This window comes from Phoca vitulina, unplaced genomic scaffold (genome assembly GCF_004348235.1).
Source record: "Phoca vitulina isolate PV1807 unplaced genomic scaffold, GSC_HSeal_1.0 scaffold69, whole genome shotgun sequence".
NCBI classification, from domain to species: Eukaryota; Metazoa; Chordata; class Mammalia; order Carnivora; family Phocidae; genus Phoca; species Phoca vitulina.
The window spans coordinates 6,897,014-6,921,907 of NW_022589772.1; the positions used below are offsets into that span (position 1 = coordinate 6,897,014).

A 24,894-nucleotide genomic window follows, 5' to 3' on the forward strand; every position below is an offset into this window, starting at 1 on the left:
AAGGAAGTCTCGTAACTTGGTAACAAGAAGATGAACAACCCCAATAAAAAAGTAGGCAAAAGATTTGAAAAGACACTTCACCAAAAAAGATGTATGTTGTCAAACAAACACATGAAAAGGTGTTTAACATTAGTCGGTGAGAAATGCAAGTGAGATACCACCAAGATACCACTGAATACTATTAAAACGACTTAAAAAAAATACTGAAAAATACCAAGTGCTGATGAGGATGTAGAGAAACTGGAACTCTCATACATGGCTGGTGGGAATATAAAATGGTACTGCCACTTTGGAAAATAGTATTAGAGTTTCTTTTTAAAAAATGAAAGAAAGAGATCTCCCGTATGATCAAACCATTCCATTCTTAGGTATTTACCCAAGAGAGAAAAGAGCACATGTCATACAAAGACTTGTACATGAATGTTCATAGAAGCTTTGTTCGTAGTAGCCCAAACCTGGAAACAACTCAAATGGCCATCAGCGGGTAAACTGATAAAAACATTTTGGTAGGGGGGGCGGAGCAAGATGGCGGAGGAGTAGGAGACCTGGATTTCGTCTCCTCTCAGGAATTCAGCTGGATAGGGATCAAACCATTCTGAACACCTACAAACTCAACAGGAGATCAAAGAAAAGAAGAGCAACAACTCTCTGAACAGAAAAGCGACCACTTTTTGGAAGGTAGGACGTGCGGAGAAGTGAATCCGAGGCGATATTCGGGAGGATAGACGGCGGGGGAGGGGCCTCCGTCGGCCGCTTCTGGCAAGTGATAGAGCCACGGAGCACAAAATCGGAACTTTTAGAAGTCTGCTCCGCTGAGGGACGTCACTCTGGTGGCGAAGTGGGGGGTGGAACCCTCGCGGGACAGTGTGGTCTCAGGACCCTCGGGGTCACAGAAAGACCGGGGGTACCTGAGTGCGGCAGAGCTCCCAGGTATCGGAGCAGGGAAGCCGGCTGGAGAGACGGAGCCCAGGCGCGGGCTCTCAGCTCGGGGTTGCTATAAACCGTGATCCGCGGCACAGTTGGGCCACAGCTCCTCCAGCAGGGACCCAACAAGCGGCAGATCCGGGGAGACTCACCTTCTTCCCCCGGGAGGAGAGGTGCGGGAGCGCACCGCGGGGATCTGCTGGGTTTGGAGACTCCACCCGGGGTCGGGTGCCAGATAGAAAGGTGCGGTCACAGGCCGGGTGAGCGAGGAGTGTGGCCGGAGACCGGGGAGACGGGAGTGACTGACTGCTTTTCTCTGGGGGCTCGCTGAGGAGCGGGACCCTGAGTTCTCGGCTCCTCCGGGGCGGAGACTGGGAGGCCGCCATTTTCACTCTCCGCCTCCAAAGCTGTACGGAGAGCTTGCAGGGAACAAAAGCTCCGGAGAGCAAACCCGAGCAGATTACTTAGCCCGGACCGGCAAGGGCGGGGCAATTTTGCCTCCGGCAAAGACATTTGGGAACCACGGCAACAGGCCCCTCCCCCAGAAGATCAGCGAGAACAGCCAGCCAAGACCAAGTTTACCGTCAATGAGAACGGCAGAACTCCAGCGCTAGGGGAACACTGCACATAGAATTCATGGCTTTTTTACCATGATTCTTTAGTCTTTCAAAGTTAATTATTTTTTTTAACTGTCTTTTTTTCTTTTTTCCTTTTTCCTTTTTTTTTGAATTTTTCTTTTTCCCTTTTTCAACCAACATCTTATCAATCCCTTTTTAAAAAAAAACATTTTTATTTTTCATTTTTAAAGTCATATTCTATCCCTTCATAGTAGTTACCCGTATTTTTGGCATATATATATAAGTTGTTCTCTCCTTAAAATCTTGAGATAGTTTCTTCTAACAGATCAAAATATACTCTAAATCTCTAGTGTATGGTTTTTTTCTACTCCCCTGCCTGATCACATTCTCTCCCTTTTTTCTTTCTTTCTTTCTTTTTTTTTAATCCTCTTCTTTCTTTTTTCAAACAACTTATCAAATCCTTTTTTAAAATTTTTTATAATTTCCATCTTTACAGTCATATTCCATCCCTTCATCATATCAACCCTTATTTTTGTACATATATAAGTTTTTCTTTCTTTAAAATTTTGGGAGGGACTTTCTTTTAACAGACCAAAATACACCCAAAATCTAGTGTGTGGCACTGATCTATAATCCAGCCTGATCATATTTGATCACATTCTGTTTTTGTTTTGTTTTGTTTTGTTCTGCTTTTGTTTGTTTTTATCTTTATCTTTATCTTTTTTCTTTTTTTCTTTCCTTTTCTTTTTTCTCTCTTTCCCTTTCTTTTCCCACTGCTTCAGGTCTTTTCTGATTTGTTTAGAGTATATTTTCTGGGGACGTTGTTACCCTGCTAGCATTTTGTTCTCTCATTAATCTATTCTCCTCTGCACAAAATGACAAGACGGAAAAAATCACCTCAACAAAAAGAACAAGAGGTAATACCGACTGCCAGGGACCTACTCAATACGGACATTAGTACGATGTCAGATCTAGAGTTCAGAATCATCACTTTAAAGATACTAGCTGGGCTTGAAAAAAGCATGGAAGTTATTAGAGAAACCCTTTCTGGAGAAGTAAAAGAACTAAAATCGAACCAAGTAGAAATCAAAAAGGCTATTAATGAGGTGCAATCAAATATGGGGGCGCTAACTGCTAGGATAAATGAGGCAGAAGAAAGAATCAGTGAGATAGAAGACCAAATGATGGAAAATAAAGAAGCTGAGAAAAAGAGAGATAAACAACTACTGGATCACGAGGGCAGAATTCGAGAGATAAACGATACCATAAGACGAAACAACATTAGAATAATTGGGATCCCAGAAGAAGAAGAAAGAGAGAGAGGTGCAGAAGGTATAATGGAGCAAATTATAGCAGAGAACTTCCCTAATTTGGGGAAGGAAACAGGCATCAAAATCCAGGAAGCACAGAGAACCCCTCTCAAAATCAATAAAAATAGGTCAACACCCCGACATCTAATAGTAAAACTTACGAGTCTCAGAGACAAAGAGAAAATCCTGAAAGCAGCTCGGGAGAAGAGATATGTAACCTACAATGGTAGAAACATTAGATTGGCAACAGACTTATCCACAGAGACCTGGCAGGCCAGAAAGGACTGGCAGGACATATTCAGAGCACTAAATGAGAAAAATATGCAGCCAAGAATACTATATCCAGCTAGGCTGTCATTGAAAATTGAAGGAGAGATAAAAAGCTTCCAGGACAAACAAAAACTAAAGGAATTTGCAAACACGAAACCAGCCCTACAACAAATATTGAAAGGGGTCCTCTAAGCAAAGAGAGAGCCTAAAAGCAACATAGACCAGAAAGGAACACAAACAATATACAGTAACAGTCACTTTACAGGCAATACAATGGCACTGAACTCCTATCTTTCAATAGTTACCCTGAATGTAAATGGGCTAAATGCCCCAATCAAAAGACACAGGCTATCAGATTGGATTAAAAAACAAGACCCATCGATATGCTGTCTGCAAGAGACTCATTTTAGACCCAAAGACACCCCCAGATTGAAAGTGAGGGGGTGGAAAACCATTTACCATGCTAATGGACACCAAAAGAAAGCTGGGGTGGCAATCCTTATATCAGACAAATTAGATTTTAAACCAAAGACTGTAATAAGAGATGAGGAAGGACACTATATCATACTTAAAGGGTCTATCCAACAAGAAGATCTAACAATTGTAAATATCTATGCCCCTAACATGGGAGCAGCCAATTATATAAGGCAATTAATAACAAAAGCAAAGAAACACATCGACAACAATACAATAATAGTGGGGGACTTTAACACCCCCCTCACTGAAATGGACAGATTGTCTAAGCAAAAGATCAACAAGGAAATAAAGACTTTAAATGACACACTGGACCAAATGGACTTCACAGACATATTCAGAACATTCCATCCCAAAGCAACGGAATACACATTCTTCTCTAGTGCCCATGGAACATTCTCCAGAATAGATCACATCCTAGGTCATAAATCAGGTCTCAACCGGTACCAGAAGATTGGGATCATCCCCTGCCTATTTTCAGACCACAATGCTTTGAAACTAGAACTCAATCACAAGAGGAAAGTCAGAAAGAACTCAAATACATGGAGGCTAAAGAGCATCCTACTGAAGAATGAATGGGTCAACCAGGAAATTAAAGAAGAATTAAAAAAATTCATGGAAACCAATGAAAATGAAAACACAACTATTCAAAATCTTTGGGATACAGCAAAGGCAGTCCTAAGAGGAAAGTATATAGCAATACAAGCCTTTCTCAAGAAACAAGAAAGGTCTCAAGTACACAACCTAACCCTACACCTAAAGGAGCTGGAGAAAGAACAGCAAATAAAGCCTAAACCCAGCAGGAGAAGAGAAATAATAAAGATCAGAGCAGAAATCAATGAAATAGAAACCAAAAGAACAGTAGAACAGATCAACGAAACTAGGAGCTGGTTCTTTGAAAGAATTAACAAGATTGATAAGCCCCTGGCCAGACTTATCAAAAAGAAAAGAGAAATGACCCAAATCAACAAAATCATGAATGAAAGAGGAGACATCACAACCAACACCAAAGAAATACAAACAATTATAAGAACATATTATGAGCAACTCTATGCCAACAAATTAGATAACCTGGAAGTAATGGATGCATTCCTAGAGATGTATCAACTACCAAAACTGAACCAGGAAGAAATAGAACACCTGAACAGACCTATAACCACTAAGGAAATAGAAGCAGTCATCAAAAATCTCCCAAAACACAAAAGCCCAGGGCCAGATGGCTTCCCAGGGGAATTCTACCAAACATTTCAAGAAGAATTAATACCTATCCTTCTGAAACTGTTCCAAAAAATAGAAATGGAAGGAAAACTTCCAAACTCATTTTATGAGGCCAGCATTACCTTGATCCCAAAACCAGACAAAGACCCCATCAAAAAGGAGAATTACAGACCAATATCCCTGATGAACATGGATGCAAAAATTCTCACCAAAATACTAGCCAATAGGATCCAACAGTACATTAAAAGGATTATTCACCACGACCAAGTCGGATTTATCCCTGGGCTGCAAGGTTGGTTCAACATCCGCAAATCAATCAACGTGATACAATACATTAACAAAAGAAAAAACAAGAATCACATGATCCTCTCAATAGATGCAGAAAAAGCATTTGACAAAGTACAGCATCCTTTCTTGATCAAAACTCTTCAGAGTATAGGGATAGAGGGTACATACCTCAATATCATAAAAGCCATCTATGAAAAACCTACAGCGAATATCATTCTCAATGGGGAAAAACTGAGAGCTTTCCCCCTAAGGTCAGGAACGCGGCAGGGATGTCCACTATCACCACTGCTATTCAACATAGTATTGGAAGTCCTAGCCACAGCAATCAGACAACAAAAAGAAATCAAAGGCATCCAAATCGGCAAAGAAGAAGTCAAACTCTCACTCTTTGCAGATGATATGATACTTTATGTGGAAAATCCCAAAGACTCCACCCCAAAACTGCTAGAACTCATACAGGAATTCAGTCAAGTGGCAGGATATAAAATCAATGCACAGAAGTCAGTGGCATTCCTATACACCAACAACAAGTCAGAAGAAAGAGAAATTAAGGAGTCGATCCCATTTACAATTGCACCCAAAACCATAAGATACCTAGGAATAAATCTAACCAAAGAGGCAAAGGATCTGTACTCAGAAAACTATAAAATACTCATGAAAGAAATTGAGGAAGACACAAAGAAATGGAAAAACGTTCCATGCTCATGGATTGGAAGAACAAATATTGTGAAGATGTCAATCCTACCTAGAGCAATCTACACATTCAATGCAATCCCCATCAAAATACCATCCACTTTCTTCAAAGAAATGGAACAAATAATCCTAAAATTTGTATGGAACCAGAAAAGACCCCGCATAGCCAGAGGAATGTTGAAAAAGAAAAGCAAAGCCGGCGGCATCACAATTCCAGACTTTCAGCTCTACTACAAAGCTGTCATCATCAAGACAGTATGGTACTGGCACAAAAACAGACACATAGATCAATGGAACAGAATAGAGAGCCCAGAAATGGACCCTCAACTCTATGGTCAACTAATCTTCGACAAAGCAGGAAAGAATGTCCAATGGAAAAAAGACAGTCTCTTCAACAAATGGTGTTGGGAAAATTGGACAGCCACATGCAGAAGAATGAAACTGGACCATTTCCTTACACCACACACAAAAATAGACTCCAAATGGTTGAAAGACCTCAATGTGAGACAGGAGTCCATCAAAATCCTAAAGGAGAACACAGGCAGCAACCTCTTCGACCTCAGCCGCAGCAACTTCTTCCTAGAAACATCGCCAAAGGCAAGGGAAGCAAGGGCAAAAATGAACTATTGGGACTTCATCAAGATAAAAAGCTTTTGCAAAGCAAAGGAAACAGTCAACAAAACCAAAAGACAACTGACAGAATGGGAGAAGATATTTGCAAATGACATATCAGATAAAGGGCTAGTATCCAAAATCTATAAAGAACTCATCAAACTCAACACCAAAAGAACAAAGAATCCAATCAAGAAATGGGCAGAAGACATGAACAGACATTTCTCCAAAGAAGACATCCAAATGGCCAACAGACACATGAAAAAGTGTTCAATATCGCTCGGCATCAGGGAAATCCAAATCAAAACCTCAATGAGATACCACCTCACACCAGTCAGAATGGCTAAAATTAACAAGTCAGGAAATGACAGATGTTGGCGGGGATGCGGAGAAAGGGGAACCCTCCTACACTGTTGGTGGGAATGCAAGCTGGTGCAGCCACTCTGGAAAACAGTATGGAGGTTCCTCAAAAAGTTGAAAATAGAGCTACCGTATGATCCAGCAATTGCACTACTGGGTATTTACCCCAAAGATACAAAAGTAGGGACCCGAAAGGCTACATGCACCCCGATGTTTATAGCAGCAATGTCCACAATAGCCAAACTGTGGAAAGAGCCAAGATGTCCATCAACAGATGAATGGATAAAGAAGATGTGGTATATATATGCAATGGAATATTATGCAGCCATCAAAAGGAATAAGATCTTGCCATTTGCAATGACATGGATGGAACTGGAGGGTATTATGCTGAGCGAAATAAGTCAAACAGAGAAAGACATGTATCATATGACCTCACTGATATGAGGAATTCTTAATCTCAGGAAACAAACTGGGGGTTGCTGGAGTGGGGGGTGGGGTGGGAGGGATGGGGTGACTGGGTGATGGACACTGGGGAGGGTATGTGTTCTGGTAAGCGCTGTGAATTGTGCAGGACTGTTGAATCTCAGATCTGTACCTCTGAAACAAATAATGCAATATATGTTAAGAAAGAAAAAAAGAAGAAGAAGAATGTAGCAGGAGGGGAAGAATGAAGGGGGGGAAATCGGAGGGGGAGAAGAACCATGAGAGACGATGGACTCTGAAAAACAAACTGGGGGTTCTAGAGGGGAGGGGGTTGGGAGGATGGGTTAGCCTGGTGATGGGTATTGAGGAGGGCACGTTCTGCATGGAGCACTGGGTGTTATGCACAAACAATGAATCATGGAACACTATATCTAAAACTAATGATGTAATGTATGGGGATTAACATAACAATAAAAAAAATTAAAAAAAAAAAAAAAAACATTTTGGTACATCCATACCATGGAATGCTACTCAACAATAAACAGGAATGGAATAATGAAATACACAACAAAGACAGATCTCAAAGTCATTAGGCTGGGTGAAGTAAGTCAGACCAAAATAAATGTACACACCATACGGTTTCATTTATATAAAATCTCTAGAAAATGTGAACTCATCTATAGTGACAGAAAGCAGGACAGTGGTTGCCTGGGGATTGGGGGCAGGGAGGGAATTACACAGAAGCCTGAGGAAACTTTTGGGGGGCACTGGATATGCTCAATATCTTGGTTGTGGTGATGGTTTCATGGGTATAAACATGTTGAAATCTACCAAATTGTCATTTTAAATATGTGCAGTTTATGGGTCAGTCATACCTCAATAAAGCTGTTCGACATAAAAAATAAGAAATTACGGGTGAAGTCCATATCATCATGAAAGGGAGGGATGGGGTGGACACGGTCTTGATACCAAATTCCAAAACAATTGAACCAAGGTGATCCCCGGAAGCTTGGATGAAGACATTTAGGGCCAACAAAATGAGAACTAAACTTAAAGAATTCATAGAGGAACCACAACTCATTGTCCCCAGAGTGCTGGTAGAGGAGCCCAGGGCTGTTTGAGAAATGTTCCTCACATTTTGGATTGTTAGAAGGGACAACCGCGATGTCTTACAGCATGTCTGCAGGTGTCAGAGACATCATCAGAGATGAGTCTGGAGCTCATTTTTCTCCTCTTGTCAAGCACTCTGTACGTTCTATGGGCACCTAGGACTCAACACAAAACGATCTCATCTTTTCCCCAAACCCATTCCGAAACTCCCTGTATTCCTTCACTTGGAGAATGAGACCACCTCTACCAGACGCACATTGAGTCAAAGCCCATTGGTTCTACCTTTTCATTATCTCTTGAATCCCGCTCCCCCATCCAAAACTGCCCTGGTTCTGGCCTCCATCATGTCTCCCCCGTAGCTCCCCAGCTGGTGTACTCCCTCGGCACCTATGTAATCTTTCAAAGTTGCTCATCTGCCCAGGCTGCTCTCCTTTCCACATTTCTGTACCCCCACCCTACGGCAGAATTTCTTTACCCCTGGCTACTCCCGAGAACCACCTGAGGAATTTAGAAAACATCAGCGTTTGGAGCCCATTCCCATAGATTTTGATTCATTTGGTTGTGGGTGGAGCAGAACATTTTTTTTTTTTTTCCAAACCTTCTCAGATAATTCTAAGTGCAGCTAGGGGTAAAACCCACTGCCCTAAAGCAGTGGTTCCCAAATGCCACTGGGCATCAGAATTACCCAAATGGGCTCGGTAAACCCGGGATCCTGTGATGGTGACAGAGTGACACGGGTTGCCTGCTCCCCCAAACTGATGAGATCTGCCCAGACACCTAGGCGGGACTTGAGCTACACCAAGCACTGGTCACCAGGCTAAACAACGTGGCCGTGGCCCACAACCGTAGCAGGAAAGGAGAGGGCCTTCAGAGCTACCCGGAGGTTGGAGTACCTTACAGAGCGACTTCATGGTGATGGCAGAACAGCCTGACTGCTTGTTTGTCCATGGGTCTGTCTGTCTGTGTACCCCCAATCAGACTCTACCTGGATGTACAGGTACTCGAAAGCAGCGGGATCCCGACGCAGCAGTTCCACGGGGTCTTTGGGAAAGAAGCTGATTCGGAAGAGGCATTTCATTCCTTGGTAGTGTGTCCGCTGTACCACCTGAATCCCAGGGATGAGAGGGGTGAGGAAAGAGTTCTGGGAATCCCTGGCCCGTGGCCGTAGGGGTGAGAGCCAGCTTGGTGCCTCCTCAAGGTGGGGCTCGGGGCTGAGCGAGGTGGCTGCTTACCCCTGCCTCCCACCCGGCCCACCCCAATTACCCTTCGAGGAAAGGTCTTGCCTGCCCTTCTGGTCCAAAGTGACTAGAAATTTTTTAAAGACCTTTTTTTAAAGATTTTATTTATTTGAGAGAGAGGCGGAGTGCACGGGCTAGGGGAGGGGCAGAGGGAGAAGCAGACGCCCCGCTGAGCAGCGAGCCCGATGTGGGACTCGATCCCGGGACTCCGGGGTCATGACCTGAGCCGAAGGCAGACCCTTAACCAACTGAGCCACCCAGGCACCCCAAAGTGACTAGGATTGTCGAATCACTTAACCAGGACATGGCCTTTATCAACAATGGGGTCTAAGGCCCAAGATACAAGATGGGAAGAGAGGGCTCCTGGTAACTTCTCCGACTCTTCTCGCTGCGGGTCTAACACCTTTCCCTTGCAGAGAGGCTCAGCGCCTGCAGAGTAAGTGGCTGATTAAAAAAGCCAAACCAAAGCTTTAAAATCCCATTTGGAGGTATAGGGGAGACAAGCTGGCCATGTATGGGTAACTGCTGAAGCTGCCATAGGTCATGACAATTCATGATACAATTCCTTCTACTCTTGTGGATGTTTGAGGTTTTTTTTTTTTTTTGGCAATAAAAAAGTTTAAAATCCCATTTGGAAAAAGAGACCAATTGGATTCAGAAGGCCTCTTGAGAGGCTGGGTGGGAGGTGCGTAGGCCTCCCTTCCAAGCTAACAATCTTCCCTCCACGGGGGGAACCTGTGAGGCTTTGGACTGCATTTGGCTGAGAGCTAACCTTGAAGAATTGTTCTTTCCTAAAATCCTTTCTTGTGTGTGTGTGTGTGTGTGTGTGTGTGTGTGTCTGATTTTGGTTTTTGTCGCACTTGCATTTAGGCACTTCTTCCCAATTGTCCCTCTCCAATTCCTTCCTTCCCTCTCTGGGAGTCCTGGTTGGCCTCCCTGGCTCTTCTTGGTGCTTCCCCATTGGCGAAGCCAGCATTTTCTGGCTCTCCCCAGCCTCTTTCTCCTACTCTGCCTTGGAAGTGGATGTGGGTGACGTGCTGCCCATCCCCCACTCAGCCCCTTCTCAGCCCACACTTGTCCCGGCCTCAGTGGTCTCGATAGACTCCACTTGTTGACCTTTTTGTATTAAAGCCTTCATCGGAAGGCCAAGTTTCCTCTCAGAGACAGAAAAGTCTAGCCGGCAGGGCCCCCAGGAGACAGGAGGCTTGGCACGGCTATCTCAGCATTCTGGGAGCCACGCAGTGACTCACCACCCCGCACCTTCCCCACTAGAGACCAAGACTAACAATCTTCATGCCCTTCTCAGGTCATGAGGAACATTGCCCAAAGCCCACTGGATGTGGTTAGTATAGACCTTAACTGAGAACTCTTCATTTCTGGGGGCTGGCTGGCTGAGGAAATCATTATGAATTTTCCAGAAAGAGGGTGCCCGGAGTCCTCTTCTCTATTAGAGCCCACAGGCAGCTCTCAAGCCAGGCCGAAGGAGTTGCTTACATAAGCCAGAGGCTGCTTGTCCTGGAGAAGCAGGAACTTGTGGTTCTGTTCCGGCCCAGCATACTCAAGGACCAGAGCGAAGTGCTCAATGTACCTCAGGGAAAGACGGTCCTGTAATGTTACCATCACATCCTGTGGAAGAGAAGAGAGCCTTGAGAGGGAGATACATTCCAGTTCTATACCACTCTCGGCACCAAACATGGGAGAGGGGGACTGCACCCCAAGAGAGATGGTCCTGGGGAGGAGGCAGAAGCCAGGAGAGTGGCCAGACGGAGACACAGGCCTTTAGGGTGGCCCAGGCATTCTCCAGGATGAGGAGAGGGACCCTGAGTACTTGGGCCCTGGGGAACACCAAAGGTGCAGGGCGGGAGAGGGCGGGGTTTCTGAATTTGGCCTGGCCAGACATTTGGCAAAAGGTGGTCATGGCCCTCCCTCCCTCCTTCTCTCCTTCCAGTCAACAAAATGCTTTCGGAGTGCTTACCAAGCGGGCCATTGAATAAGGAAGGCACTATGCTGGTTCTTCCTGACCTTACATAAGTCAGAACCTTCACTCTAGTTTGTCCACCAACCCTTTCCTCAGGAACGAACAAAAGCCAGAGCCACAATCACGTAATTAAAAAGTAGACTATTTCTGGATTCATAATCCAAATCGAATGACTTGAGTTACTGGCGAAACGTTCGTTTTTGATCGTAGCTGGCTTTCAGAGACCATCAATTTAGCAACTTGAAAAATGTGTCCACGTGGAGGAACCACGTCACGTGTCTGTGTACAGTCACAAATCTGACTACTTCGGGGTTCTGTCTGCTCTGCTGCCCTACTTTTAATATTAGGATGTCTGCAAACCTATCCTTGGGGGCTGCCCAGATGTCAGTTTTGAGACTTCGGCCGTCTATTTGCTGTGACTTCAGCACACACTGGGCTCCATTGTGTGTGTGTGTGTGTGTGTGTGTGTGTGTGTGTGTGTGTGTGTTCCTGGAGTCAGCACAGCTCAGCCTCCAGAGGCCAGAACGCAGCCGGCTTGGGAATGCGCGGTTCCCTTATACCCAGAGTTGCCAAACAAGCCCCTCAGTGAACATTCAAGGACACTAAGCCATTCAAACGTGAGGCTGGCAACTGGTGGGTACTTGAGAGTGTCTCTTTGCGGCGTCCAAGTAGCCACAGAGGTGCCAGTGCAGATGGAGCTCTGGCGGGGACAAATGAGGCTTTCTTTGCTGTTTAGCTGCACTGGGACTGTGGATGGCCAAGCTGGTGATTGCCAACTGGTGGGACAAGTGGAGCAGCCTCCGTGCCAGGCTGTCGAGTCACCCAGGTACCTCTCTGGGACAAGTTCCCATGAATGGCCAGTGCACCTTCCCTGAAGTCAGGGTGAGATCACAAGCCAGGGGACACTGCTGTCCTGGAAGGCTGGGGCTACCTGGGGGCAACAATGTCATTGGGTCACTGGGTCATCACTGTGAGGTCGGGGGACACTGGGAGAAGCCTCCGAGGGGAATGAGAGGAGCAGATGTTCTGGTGTGGGGACAGATCTATAGGGGACATACTGACCCACGAATAAATGCCATGGAGGATTCTGATGCAGAGAGATAGCCACATCTGGAGGAGGGGCATTTGGACACCCCTGGGTAGCCTAGTTGTGCTTCAATGTCCCTCCCACAGGCTGAGACCTCTGACAGGCAAGAGACCATCCCAGGATACCCTCAGGAATATGTTTTGATCCTAGGCCCCTTGGGGGACCCAGCCAAGCCTCAGCCTTCCGAAGAGACTCTCCGTTCCAACGACACGGGTAGGCCAGTGTTTTATAACTTGTGAGCTACTGGTACTTAGGGCAGGACAATTCTTCATCATTCAGGGACTGTCTCACTCCTTGCAGGACACTCAGCAGCTCTGACCCTCAGACACTCAATGTCAGTAGCACCCCAAACCATGGGATGACCCCCAAATTCCTCAATGCCATCTGGGAAGGGAGTGGCAACTCTGGCCAAGAACCACCAGTGAGGCCGCCCCTGAACACCTGATAATTCCTCTTCGGGAAATTTCCTGGCCCAAGGGTTTCTTTCTTTAGAGGGTTGTCCTGGCCCCAGCCTGACGACCTCAGGACGCCTATGAGCCAGGGTGGGTTTTCCAGGCAGATAGATGCTATTCCACTGGTTGCGTGGAAATTCATTCTAGGGGGTTCAGAAGAAACAGGAGCAGTTATTTCTGTCCCAGATCAGAGCTGAACCTGGGGGTCAATCGTTTCATTGCCTCTTCTCCTCAGGACGAAGGGAATCGCTACAGCTTTTAGACGGCTGGCCGAGTTCTTAAGAATCACAGCTCAGTAGTTGCTCTCTCTATGAAAGGAATAGCCAAAGGGACTGTTGCTGGACGTTTCCAATCTTGGCTCAGTGCTTAAGATCTGATGGTTATTTCAGAAGCAAAGCATGGCTAAGCTAATCTCCCAAGAGATTGTGTTTGTTGATTTCTGTGTGTAAATGTGCATAGGGGTTACTGTAGCAATATAAATCACCTTTGCTTTAGAAATGTTTTAATGATCTTCATACTCCTTAGCTCCTAAGAGTCTTGAAGGACCCGGTATAACACGGACACAACGTAGTCCACAAGCAGGTATGCACATACAATGCACTCGTGCTTGTGCGCACGTGCGTGGTGTGCATGCACGCGCATGCGCACGCAGACACACAGACACATGTAGTTGGGCACTCAGATGCCCCCCCCCACACACACCCCCTCACCCGAGGGCTGCGTGTTCTTGCAGCCTGGGGCTCACAGAGGCAGAAGCTCCCAGGCCACCTCGCTCCCCAGCAGCACCTCTGTGCAGACTCAGAGACAGTCAGGAACCAGCAGCCATGTGTGCCCCAGAGAGGGCAAAGGCTGACCCGAGAGGGAGGAGACTCTGTATGTACCTTAACAGTGGTCCGGCCATCAAAAGTAAATGATTTAATCTGCCCATTTTCTAAGAAAACCTTCAGGACGTTGGGGATGAGGAGAAGAGCTTCTTTCTTCATCATTTTCTGTGAATAAGCAGGGAAAGGTCAAGGAGAGGGGCTCATTTAGAAGGCAGAGGGAAGCCAGAGGAGGGGTATAGAAAGGAAGAGGAGGGAGCGAGTGAAGGAGACAGGGAGCCAAAGATATGGAAGGACAAGGAGACAGAGGAAAGAACAGATCAGTGATCATGCTACCTGCAGACCAGAACCAAAGGCTCTAAGAAAACATTGGGCCATATCAAAAGTTCACCCTTCATTCGGTATCATGGCGCACCCCCATTCTACTGTGGCTCAGAGTTCCACACCTTAGGGTGGTGCTTGGCCCACAGAGACCACCATGCACTAAAGAGCAGATGGAAGGCCTCCTTAGGACCCACCTCACCTGCCTGCTCTTATATCCTGACACTTCCCTTTCCACCAAGCCCTTCACATGCCGAGATCACGTCCACATCCGTGCCTTTGCTCTGCCAACCCCCTCCCCGCCCCCAGAGTCTCCTAGGTCTTTTCTGACCTGGCCCCTGCCTACTTCTCCAGAGTCCTGTCTTGCCAGTCCAGGTACCCACCCTGCACTTTCATGCCTCCATACCTCTGATAACCAATCGTTCAGGGACTGTGTCCTCCCTGCAGGACACTACGCATTTCCGATCCTGAGACACTCAATGCCAGTAGCATGCCAAATCGTCGGGATGACCCACAACACCCTCCAACATTTCCAAAAGATGAGAGTGGGCAGTACTGAACCTGATTGAGAACCATTGGCAAAGCCCATGTTTGAACACCTGATAACTTGTTAGCAAAAGTTTTCTTGGCCCAGGTGTTCCTTGATTTACAGAGTGGTGCATGTTAAGTTCTCAATAAATATGTGTTACATAAAGACTGTTCTCTCTGCCTTCCTCTTTGCCTCCTTGGCCAACTCCTACTCATCCTTCAAAACCCAGCTTAAATACCAATTCTGTAAAGTCCTGTCCAAACTCATCAGGTACTTGGACCTGGTGTTCCCGTGTGTTCTCAGAGTAATGTCACACACACCACTTTCAGTGTTCTTAGCATATTTTTGAAGAATGTTTGTCTCTCCCAAATGATGAACTCGTAGCACGTCCATGGCCCTATTCAATCTTTGTAGTTCTGACATTGAGCAGAGTTCCTGGCACGTAGTTGGTGCTCAATATATGGGTACTGAATATGTGAGCAGTAGATGCTTAATATGTGCTTACTTGAATGATCAGAATCATTGGGAGAGTCCAATCATTTCCCTGGGCCATCACCAGGTCTATAGGAACCAAAAAGCTGCCTAAAATGGTCAGAAATCCTTAATTCAGTGGGCATTCATTGAGCCTCTCCTATATGCCCCACACTATGCTAAGTAAGCTCCATGAGGGCCAGGCAAAAATAGAGGACTGGGTTTGGTCTTATACTCTTATTGTAGAGACCGGGCACATCCACACGAATCCACTGGAGAGCAATTATAAAACCAAAACTAAACCAAAAGCTATAAGATAGATAAGATTTCCTAGGTGAGACTAATTAGATTTTGATTCTGAAGGAGACGGCGGGCGCAGACCACTAGAAAGGCCCGAAGAGGGCTAGTCCACATCTAGGGACCGTCGCGGACATGAAAAAATGAACAAGCAGGTCCTCCCGCGTTGGGGTTTGGTTGGCGGTGGAGGGGAGCCAGGAGTGGGTATAAAGTTGGAAAAGTGTAGACTCCCTGGTTCTCGGCCTGCTCCTGAGATGCCTTGCTCCTACCAAGCCCAGAGGCCCTGGATCTCCAGGCTGACGCTCAGCGGTGGCAGGTTTTATTTAGCACACTGGGTTGGACTCAGATAATTACTTAATTGATTTTGCTTAAAAATAGGGTTGGCAAGGAACGCCCACAGGATTTATTTTTGCTCTGGCTGCTTAATAAAGCCCCAGAACACCGAGGCAAAAGGATGATAGGACAGCCTTGGAGTCACCTGGGCCTGGACTCCCCTAGGTCCCAACCAATGGTGAGGCTGCTAGGGTCCACACTGGTGGCATGGGAGGTGGGGGTTGTGACATCAGGCCATTTCCTGAGCACAGCTAGAGCGGGAAGATTGATGTCTGTTTGTCTGTCTCTCAGTCAAGAGCCTCACACTGCACGTGGTGGCCTGTCCAGGAGCGACAGAAGGCACCCTGGGTGGGGCCTAGCCACTCTGGGGCATTTGCTTTCAGGTTGGTCTGGGGTGGGGGCTTGATCTTGCCTGTGGATAGCTGAGATGTATGGAGAGGGGAATCATGGTGGAGGGAGGGGAGAGAGGTGAAGGAAGAGTAGAGGGGAAAGGCAGAGAGGGGAGGAGAAAGGGAAGGGAGAGGTGGAGGGGAAGTTTTCCCCTGGTGGCCTGGTCTTGAGTGATTACTCTGTAATGCTGAGAGTCTGTCCTTTCCAGATTCAATTTGCATCTCCTCTGGCTTTTCGAGGGCTCAGGACACACACGTCCCCTTAGTGGCTTGGCCCTAAGGGTGTCCTTCATCATGATCTGCAGGGTTTCCACGCAGTTCCCTCTTCTCTCTGCTCACCAACCCCCCACTTCTCTTGAACCTCTCCTGCTAGGACAGAGATGGAGCCCAGCCACCAATTATGTGGCAGCTTCCCCAGGGGGACCCTGGAGTCCCCTGGGCTTCTCAGCTGTCCCTGAACGGGGATGGAAGAGGGCCTGGGCTGAGGCTGGGAATGAGTGCCAGGGAAAAGGCGATGGAAGACACCTGTGTCCTCTAACCCTTCTTCTGAGTGGCTCTACTTCAAAGAACTACACAAGTACCTGGCACCCCACAGATTTCCCCACTGGGCTGGGCCTGCTGGCTTCTTTTCTCAACTGCAGCTGTGCTTCGGACGGACAGACATGCCATGGGCCTCCCGGGAGCCCAGCCCGCAGAAGCCTAGTGCACAAATGCCTGTTAGCTCTGGCTCTCCCCGCCCCCCACCCCCACCTGGCTATCACGGACTTCTGCACACTCCTGGGGGACTCGGGCCATAATCCATGACTGCTTAACACACACCTCTCTGCCCTCCACCCATCTGTTATGTGGAGCAGACGGCTCAGCTCACGGAAACCCCCACAGAGCAGTGAGAAAGACTGCGGGCTGGCCATGACCGCCCCCCCCCCCCAGCCTGGCAGCTGCATGGCAATGGACCGTCAAGCATCACCTGCTCCTTGAAACCATACCACCCAGTGGGGGACGCTGTGTCATCTCAATCTGAACTACTTCCCCACCCCCCCGACCCCCCAACATCACTGAGTGGTATCCAGGGGCAGGGAAGAGGACACAGCAGGTGCCTAATCAAAGCTCTGTGACAATGAGAGTCTGTATCTTTCTGTATCAGAAAGATCCCCCAGGCTGCTCGCTGGGGTCTTCTCCCGTCAAGATGGGCCATTGTGGGACCACTTCAATGTGAAGAGAGCTCGATTTCACCAGCCGCTCTTGCTCCGAATCTAGAAAACCACTACCTCTTCCTTCCTGCTTCTGTCAAACAGCCCAGAGATGTTTGTGGAGGGCTGGCTCTGAGTGTAAGCTTTGGTGCTCGGGATGCCACATACTCATAACTCGCTACTAGTCTGGAGCCCCGTGGTCCTCTCTCTCCAACCCCATTCGTAATGCCGCCCACTCCGAGGAGCCGCAGATGAGCTCCAGAGTGAGACCTCCAGAGCGAGACCTCCATGGCCAGGCTGATTCTAGCCAAGGGCCAAAGACAGGGAGCTAAATAAAGCTGCACTTACTGCGTCTGTTTCTCCAACTGCCACCTGCTCAGAAAATCGGACCTTCGCGGGATTCGATCTCAGCCTGGCCTTCTTCGCAGCGCTGATGAAGGCAGATTTGGGGGACTGCAAAAAGAACAGAGGGCTGGTGAGTTCTCCATCCCTGGGAAAAACCTGACCTTTGCCACGCTGGAGTTAAGATGTCTCAGTACGGGTACACTTGGCCTTACTGATCAATAAGTCAATAAGTATTGATTCCCTACTAGATGCGAGGCAACGTGCTAAGTGCTTCCTTCTACGATTGGTGTGTTCTGAAAAAAGCTGGGAATGAATAGAATTTGGGTAAATCGAATCCCGTTATTAACACTCCAGGCCTAAGGGAGTTTGCAAAAATTCTTTAGTGATAACATACACTGAATGAGTACATATTTGGTTTTCGTAGTGTGAGATACACCTAAATGGTGGCTTTTATTAATCTGAATACGAGCATCTCAAAGGAGTTACAGGAATGATCTTATTCATCTCATAGATATGCCCTGCCCCCAGGAAGGAGACTAAAGAAAATGATTCAAGGAAAATCAGGAGTCTTGCTGAGGGGCCCCCTCATGTCTTTGGGGGCATTTATTCATTCGTGTGGCAAATTTAGGGAGGACCTCCTACTTGCAGGCACTGTTCTAGGTGATGAGGGATTCAGCAGTGAGCAACACAAAGCTCCCAGGCCTCAAAGAGCATCCATCTAGCAGGATCAGACAGACAATAAACAAATCAATACCCTTTAGGTAGCAAAGAAGGACCCCGAGGCCAAATCAAGCAGGGTGAAGGGCTACACAAGAGAATGCACGAGTGAGGAGGGGTGAGTGATGAGGGCATTATTTTAGACTGGATGTTCAGGGGAGACCTCTCAGAGGAGGCGACATTTAAGCAGAGACCGGAAGCAAGTGAGGGAGAGAGAGCTTCCCAGGCAGAAAGAATGATAAAGGCTCTGAGGTGGGAGGGGCATCGGGGTGCATGAAGAACCACAAGGAAGCCCAGTGTGGCCAGAGCTGAGCAATGGATGGGGAGCCAGAGGGATGGCATTCAAAGAGACGGGTGGGGGCTGGGTCACCTAGGGCCTTGTCAGCCATGGCAAGAATTTTGGATTTGACTCCACTGGAGGGTTTTAAGCAGATAGGGTCTGACTTGCATTTTAAAAGGATGCCTCTGGCTGTGGTGTGGAAAACAGCGTAGGAGGGTTGACGCCCAAAGGAGGGAGACCAGTTTGCAGTCTCCTGTAATAATACAGTTAAAATATGATGGCAGCTTGGGCTAGGGTAGTAATAATGGAGGTGATGAAAAGGGAGCGAATTCTGGATCTATTCTGAAGATAGAACCGAGCTGATGTGTTGACGGATTGGATGTGGGAGGTGAGAAAAAGAGAGGAGTCAACTGGAAGAACAGAGTTGCCACTTACTAGGATGAGCAGGACTAGGGGATACACCAGGTTTGGGGCTCCTTCAAACCGCCTCCCCTACCAGCTTTGTCATGGAGCCTTCGAATCCCACAGTCAAGAATCCCTGAGAGTTAAGGTCCTGAAGGCCCCTGCCAGCTGGGAAGGGGACACCTTAAGCTATTTTCTGCCATGAACACCGCAGTTGAAATCCATTTACCAGATCGGTCGCAGGAGGGCAGGGCCCTGAGATAAAGACACACCAGAGACAAATGTCCTTGTCAGGTCTTGGGCCCTGGTCCCAGCTGTGTTCTCTTCCGGAGCCAGCAATCTCATTCCCCACAGAGGGCAGATTGCAGAAAGCCACCTGTTTGACCCAAGTGCGCTCGAACCTCAGGCGGTGGGTCTCGGTCCTGGCTGTGTGACAGAAACAGTGGGGCAGCTTTCAAAAACCCCTGATGCCCAGGCCCTGCCCCAGATCAATGACCTCAAATTCCTGGGGCTGGGGCCCAGGTATTGGCATTTTTTTGGGTATGTTTCCAATGACTTCAAAACGTGGCTAAAGTTGCAGGGAACCACTGAGCTAAAGGAACAGCGGACTTCTCATCCTGAGCCACAGACGCGGTTTGTTGGCAGCAGATCATACAGCACGACAAGATCCAGGGCTGGAGATCGTTGCAGAAAGTGATTACAGTATTGATTGTTCGTGGGAACCAAGAAATGCCTTTGTGTGTTGCACAGCTTGGTGCTTAAATCCTGGGCAGGGGCTGCAGGCTGCAGGAGCACAGGACGGGCAAGACAGAAAGATCTGGAGCTACATTCAGGCAGCTCTGCTTGGCTCTGTCTCCACAGTAGTCCGAATGTCCACCTGGGGCGCCACAGACACGAGGCAGGTAAAATCTTCGCGTCTACCCGTCACCCCCTCCTTTCTCTGTAACCACCTGTCATCGGATGCCTTCACGCCCCGTGTGGACCGAGGCAGCTCTAGAGGCCTCAGCGGGCCATGGAGTCCACCCTTCATTTTTACACATGAAAACGGAGGCCTGGGAAGAGGATACGGTCTGCTCAAAGTATCAAAATAATTTGGTAGTGGAGCTGAAACTAAAACCCCGATTTCCCGAGTCTTGGATTGGCGACTAGGCCCCATAGCCAGCTGAAGCTGGGTGTCCATTCCCGATCTTTCCCCCACTGGTTCTGGTTCGACCCTGGTCTTATTGAACGGACCTCTGAACATATGAAGGACCGCAACTGGTATCCTTTTTTGTCTTCACCTATGAGGAGAGGACAGCCTCCTGGGGATCCCTACCAAAAGTCCCAGATTGGATCCTGCCTGACAGTTACGACTATACTCAAAAGATTCAGGTATTTTTATAGGAGCAAAATCATGAAGGAGGAAGTGGAATTGCCCATATTTTCAGGGACTGTAATCATTTCTGGGGTCTGTGGTAGAGCTATTTTCAGCTTGTTCGTGCCTCATTCCTCCTTGACCCTTGTCCTGTCCGTCTCTAAGACTCTGTCCTATTCTCAGTCTTCTGCCTTGATCACTGATGGTGAGTCCCTCGTTGCCAACTGGTCTCGGCTACATGTCACGGACTCACGTCTAGCCTGACGCCCGCACACAGGTGATGTCTACCTTGCAGTGTGATGGGAGGGGTTCTCAAAGGTTGCCCTGTTCCGAAGCATCTCTGAAGCTCAGCTATGTGGCCTGAAGTTCTTAATGCTAGGGTCACTCTTTTGAATGAAAAAGTTGAGAATCAGGAAGACCCTCATCAAAGCATGAATGCAGTACCAGGGAGGAGTAGTGAACATAATTCTGGGGTCAGTGCACTGCGGGCCTGCCCGGGCCAAATCCTGCCCACCACCTGTTTCTGTAAATAAAACTTTATCGGAATACAGCCGTGATCTTCCCTTGGGCACTACCTGTGTTTGCTTTTGCAACTCTCAAGCACAGCTTACAAAACTTACAATATTTACTAGACAGCCCTTTACAGAAAAAAAGTTTGCTGACCCCCGCACTAACTCATTAGCACGCACGCCCCACTGTTTCCAAAACTTTCCTGATGGTAAGACTCACTGGGGAGCGCTTGTTGAAGCACAGATTTCTAGGCGCACGGCGGACATAAAAAGTCAGAATCTCTAGGAGCATAAGGCACAGGAATTTATATTGTTGAAAATGTCTTAGCCCATTAAGCAGAGATTAATTGAGTACCTTCAGAGCTGGGACATCTGAGCTCTTCACTGACCCCATTTTTCCCCTCAAGCAGTTGGGAGTCTCATTTCGCAACAGGCACCCTCGCTGGCAAAAATGAATTTTGGCTGGAAACACGGGACCAGAATCACGAAGCACTGCCGGGGCCACTGTAAGCCCCTCGAAGCAAATATGAAGGCAGCAGCTCAGTGGAATAAGCAATAGAGGAGAGAGTCTGCCTCTCCCTCAGGACTGAATTCAGCAGCTGGTGATTCTCTGACCATTTTTTTTTTTTTTTTTTTTAATTTGGTGGCTCTATCAGTACAGATTTCAGGGTTGGGTTCAAAGTCAGGTATATGGCCCAACATTTTAGTGCAAGATAGGGCCCCGCTTGGATTGTGAGAGGACAAAGCTCGGGTTCCTATAGCGCCCACAGCCTCCTAGTCTCCTTACCGCTGGCTCATTGTCTTTGACACCTGAGCCTCTTTATAGGCAATTCCCATGGCAACCACTGTGGGAGTCTGGGACAAAGGAGGGCCATCCTGGTTTCACCAGACTACTGATAAGGGACCCAGGGCCTTCCTATCTGCACTTGGGGCCTGGAGGTGAACATGTCTTCTCTCCAGCTCCCAAGGCCCCCTGCGAGCCACACATGACCCTCATTCCTCATCTCTGGCCCCGACAGGTGGTTCTGCCCACAGTGCCCACACCGGGCTGCTTCCCACTTCCACGCCCACCTCATGCTGCCTCTTCACCATCCCTGCCCTTCTGGGCCCCCAGTGTCCCCTCTGCTTAGCTAAATGCCATCCCTAAAGCCCAGCTCAAATTCTACCTTGGTCCTGAGTTCTTCCCCAATTCCTCCAGTGCCCTCCCTGGATTTCCTATAGTACTCCCCCCTTTTTTTTCCCCAGAGAGATAGAAGTGGGAGGAGGGGCAGAGAGAGAGGATCTTAAGCAGGCTCCATGCCCAGCGCGGAGCCTGACATGGGGCTTGATCCCACAACCCCGAGATCATGACCTGAGCCGAAACCAAGAGTCGGACGCTTAACCGACTGAGCCACCCAGGCTCCCCTATAGACTCCTTGTTAATCCACACTCATATCCACTCATGTCCACCCCCCCCCCCAGCTTGTAAAAGAAGAGACGGGATTTTATATTACTATATCTACCCCTAGCACCAAGCATAGAGTAGGCACAGAATAAGAGGTAGCAGTTGATTACTACTGTTCATAATGAATTAGTTCACCAATTCAGCAAATATGGTTTGAGTACCTACCATCTGCCAAGCACCATACCTCAAGAAGCTCTGTGATCACTCCACTAAAATACCCTCAATGGTCTGCCATCATAAAAGTCACTCCGTTAAAAGAACAATGTCATCTGAAAGAGACTACATGTTAGATCAGTAGTTCTTGATATGTATCTTGGCTGCATAAGGATCATTTTGGAAGCCTTTTTGAAAGACCAACACCTGGGTCCCCTCTCCAAAGCTTCGAATTCAATCGCTCAGGGCTAGAGCCTGAGTATCAATAGTTTTAAGAGCTTCTCAGGTGCTTCTAATGTATAGCCAGGGTCAAGAACCACTGTACTGGACCCTCCTCAGCCACGGAATGTAGAAGCCGGAAGGAGCCCCAGAGGTATAAAGATTCCTGGGCCACAGGCTGGACCTACAGGGAGACTGTCTTCTGGAAGAAGCGGTAATCTCCACGCAACCGTTAAGATGTCAAGTGCCTGCTGTGGACGCTGGTCTATGCTCTGTAATGCAGGGGCTATCACACGGAACATAGGCTAGGGGTTGTCGATAAGCTCTCATTATAACTTGAGAGAAGATTCTCTGTCTCGGTCAATTTTTGTGACTCACGCTAGTTACGTTTTATAAAGTCACCTCGAACATGGAACGAATGAATACTGAACAGTTGCTCCTAGGGGAAGTGTGTGTGTGCGTGTGTGCGCGCGTGCGCACGCGTGCATGCGTGTGCGTGCGTGCATGTATGTGTGTGCATGAGCGCGAGTGTGTGTATACGTCTCACACAGATTATAATTCTGAATTCTAAAAACAACTCATCCTGGTAGATTCTATTTTATTTCACTAGGAGAAAATGAAGTTCTGAAGTGTTCAGTGACTTGCCTGAGGCCGCCCCGCTAACAGGTGCCACAGTTGGGATTCAAATCCCATCCAACTGTTCCAGAGCCCGAGCTTCTTGCACTACACCGCACTGCTCCCTGCCATCTCTATCTTCTGGACACCTCCGTGTGACAGCTGAAACAACATGGCAGAGCGCTGCCGTCTTTGACCTCAGCCGGCAACATGTGCATTAGGAGACTCAAATTTTTCATGTTCCGCTTATGTCCGCAAGTGACCAGGAAAGCACCACGGGTCTCGACTTGGGGGTTGCAAATACATTTTAGGGAGTAGGTGAACTTGCTCACACAGAATCTATGAATAGTGAGGATCAACCATGCATGTATGCAAGGCTGACATTCACTTGGGATGCACTGGTATGGCCATACCTGTTGTGAGGGTTTCTTTCACACTGATTGGTAAGCAGCCACTGCCCTAAGCTTCCTGGGTGCCATGGGACCTCTCCCATGGGACCTCTTTACCAGTGGTCATCTGAAGGGTTAACACCTGGCGCAGTCAGGAGGCCTCCAAGACTCTGCTCCAGTGCCCATGGCTGGCTTACATTATGAGTGAATGGCTTCGACCGTACAGGTTAATTGTTCCGACTATCACCCCTGTGTGTGTGTGCTCACTTCTATGCTCCAAGGGTTTCAAAAGCGTAAGGCCAAGTACTAGAGTGTAAGCTCTGTGAGGATAGGAACCATGTTTGTCCCGTGGACCGCCATGTTCCTAGCTTAGAAGAGCACCTCGAATGGTAGGTATTCAATAGGTGTTTGCTGAACAGGCAAATGAGAAACTCTCACTGAGGTTAGTCAGGCAGAGGTGTTTGGAAGAGTCTCGAGCCAGGTCTTAAAGGAAACAGACCTGTTTAGAAGAAGGGTGGAGCCGTACAAGGACAGAAGCCGGCAGGGCTGTAAGAACTAAGATCTGTACCAGGGAGAAAAGGAAAGCAGCCTGGTCATAGCAAAGAGGCCATGGGATCGGACAGTGGGGACATCAGAACTGGAGGGCAGAGGGGTGTTGGGGGCACTGGGATGAGAGCTGGAACAGAGGTGGGGGGCAGCATTAGGCTCCTCATTCTGCACCTACGTTTGGATACTTGAGTTTGGGTTGCCATGATGGCTGGAAGCTGGGTTTTCTTTATTCCTTCAACACATCCTTATTGAATGCTTACTCTGTGGCAAGTGCTCTTCCAGGTGCTGGGGAGACAGCAGTGAATGAAACACAGCTCCTATCTTCGTGGAGCTGACATTCTAATAAGGCTTGGGTGAATCACCAAACAGCCTGCAGTCCATCCGCACCATGGAATACTACTCAGCAATTAACAAGGAACAGACTACTGATACTGGCAAAAACTTGAATGACTCGCAAGGGCGCCATGCTGAGTGAAAAAAAAAAAAAAGCCAATTCCAAAAGATTATGTGCTATATTATTTTGTGTATATAATATTTTGGAAATGATGAAAT

At 47.7% G+C, this 24,894-nt stretch overlaps 1 protein-coding gene across 1 annotated transcript in view; it reads right to left on the reverse strand.

Annotated features, from left to right (window-relative positions):
* Nucleotides 1-24,894, reverse strand: part of FRMPD3 (FERM and PDZ domain containing 3) — a gene marked incomplete at its 5' end in the record, with an annotated part of 81,642 nt that overhangs the window by 31,132 nt on the left and 25,616 nt on the right. The window contains 4 exons of the mRNA XM_032392772.1: nt 9,246-9,365; nt 10,993-11,124; nt 13,897-14,004; nt 17,715-17,819. Coding sequence (XP_032248663.1) covers nt 9,246-9,365; nt 10,993-11,124; nt 13,897-14,004; nt 17,715-17,819 — 465 coding nt within the window. The remainder of the gene's footprint in view (nt 1-9,245; nt 9,366-10,992; nt 11,125-13,896; nt 14,005-17,714; nt 17,820-24,894) is intronic.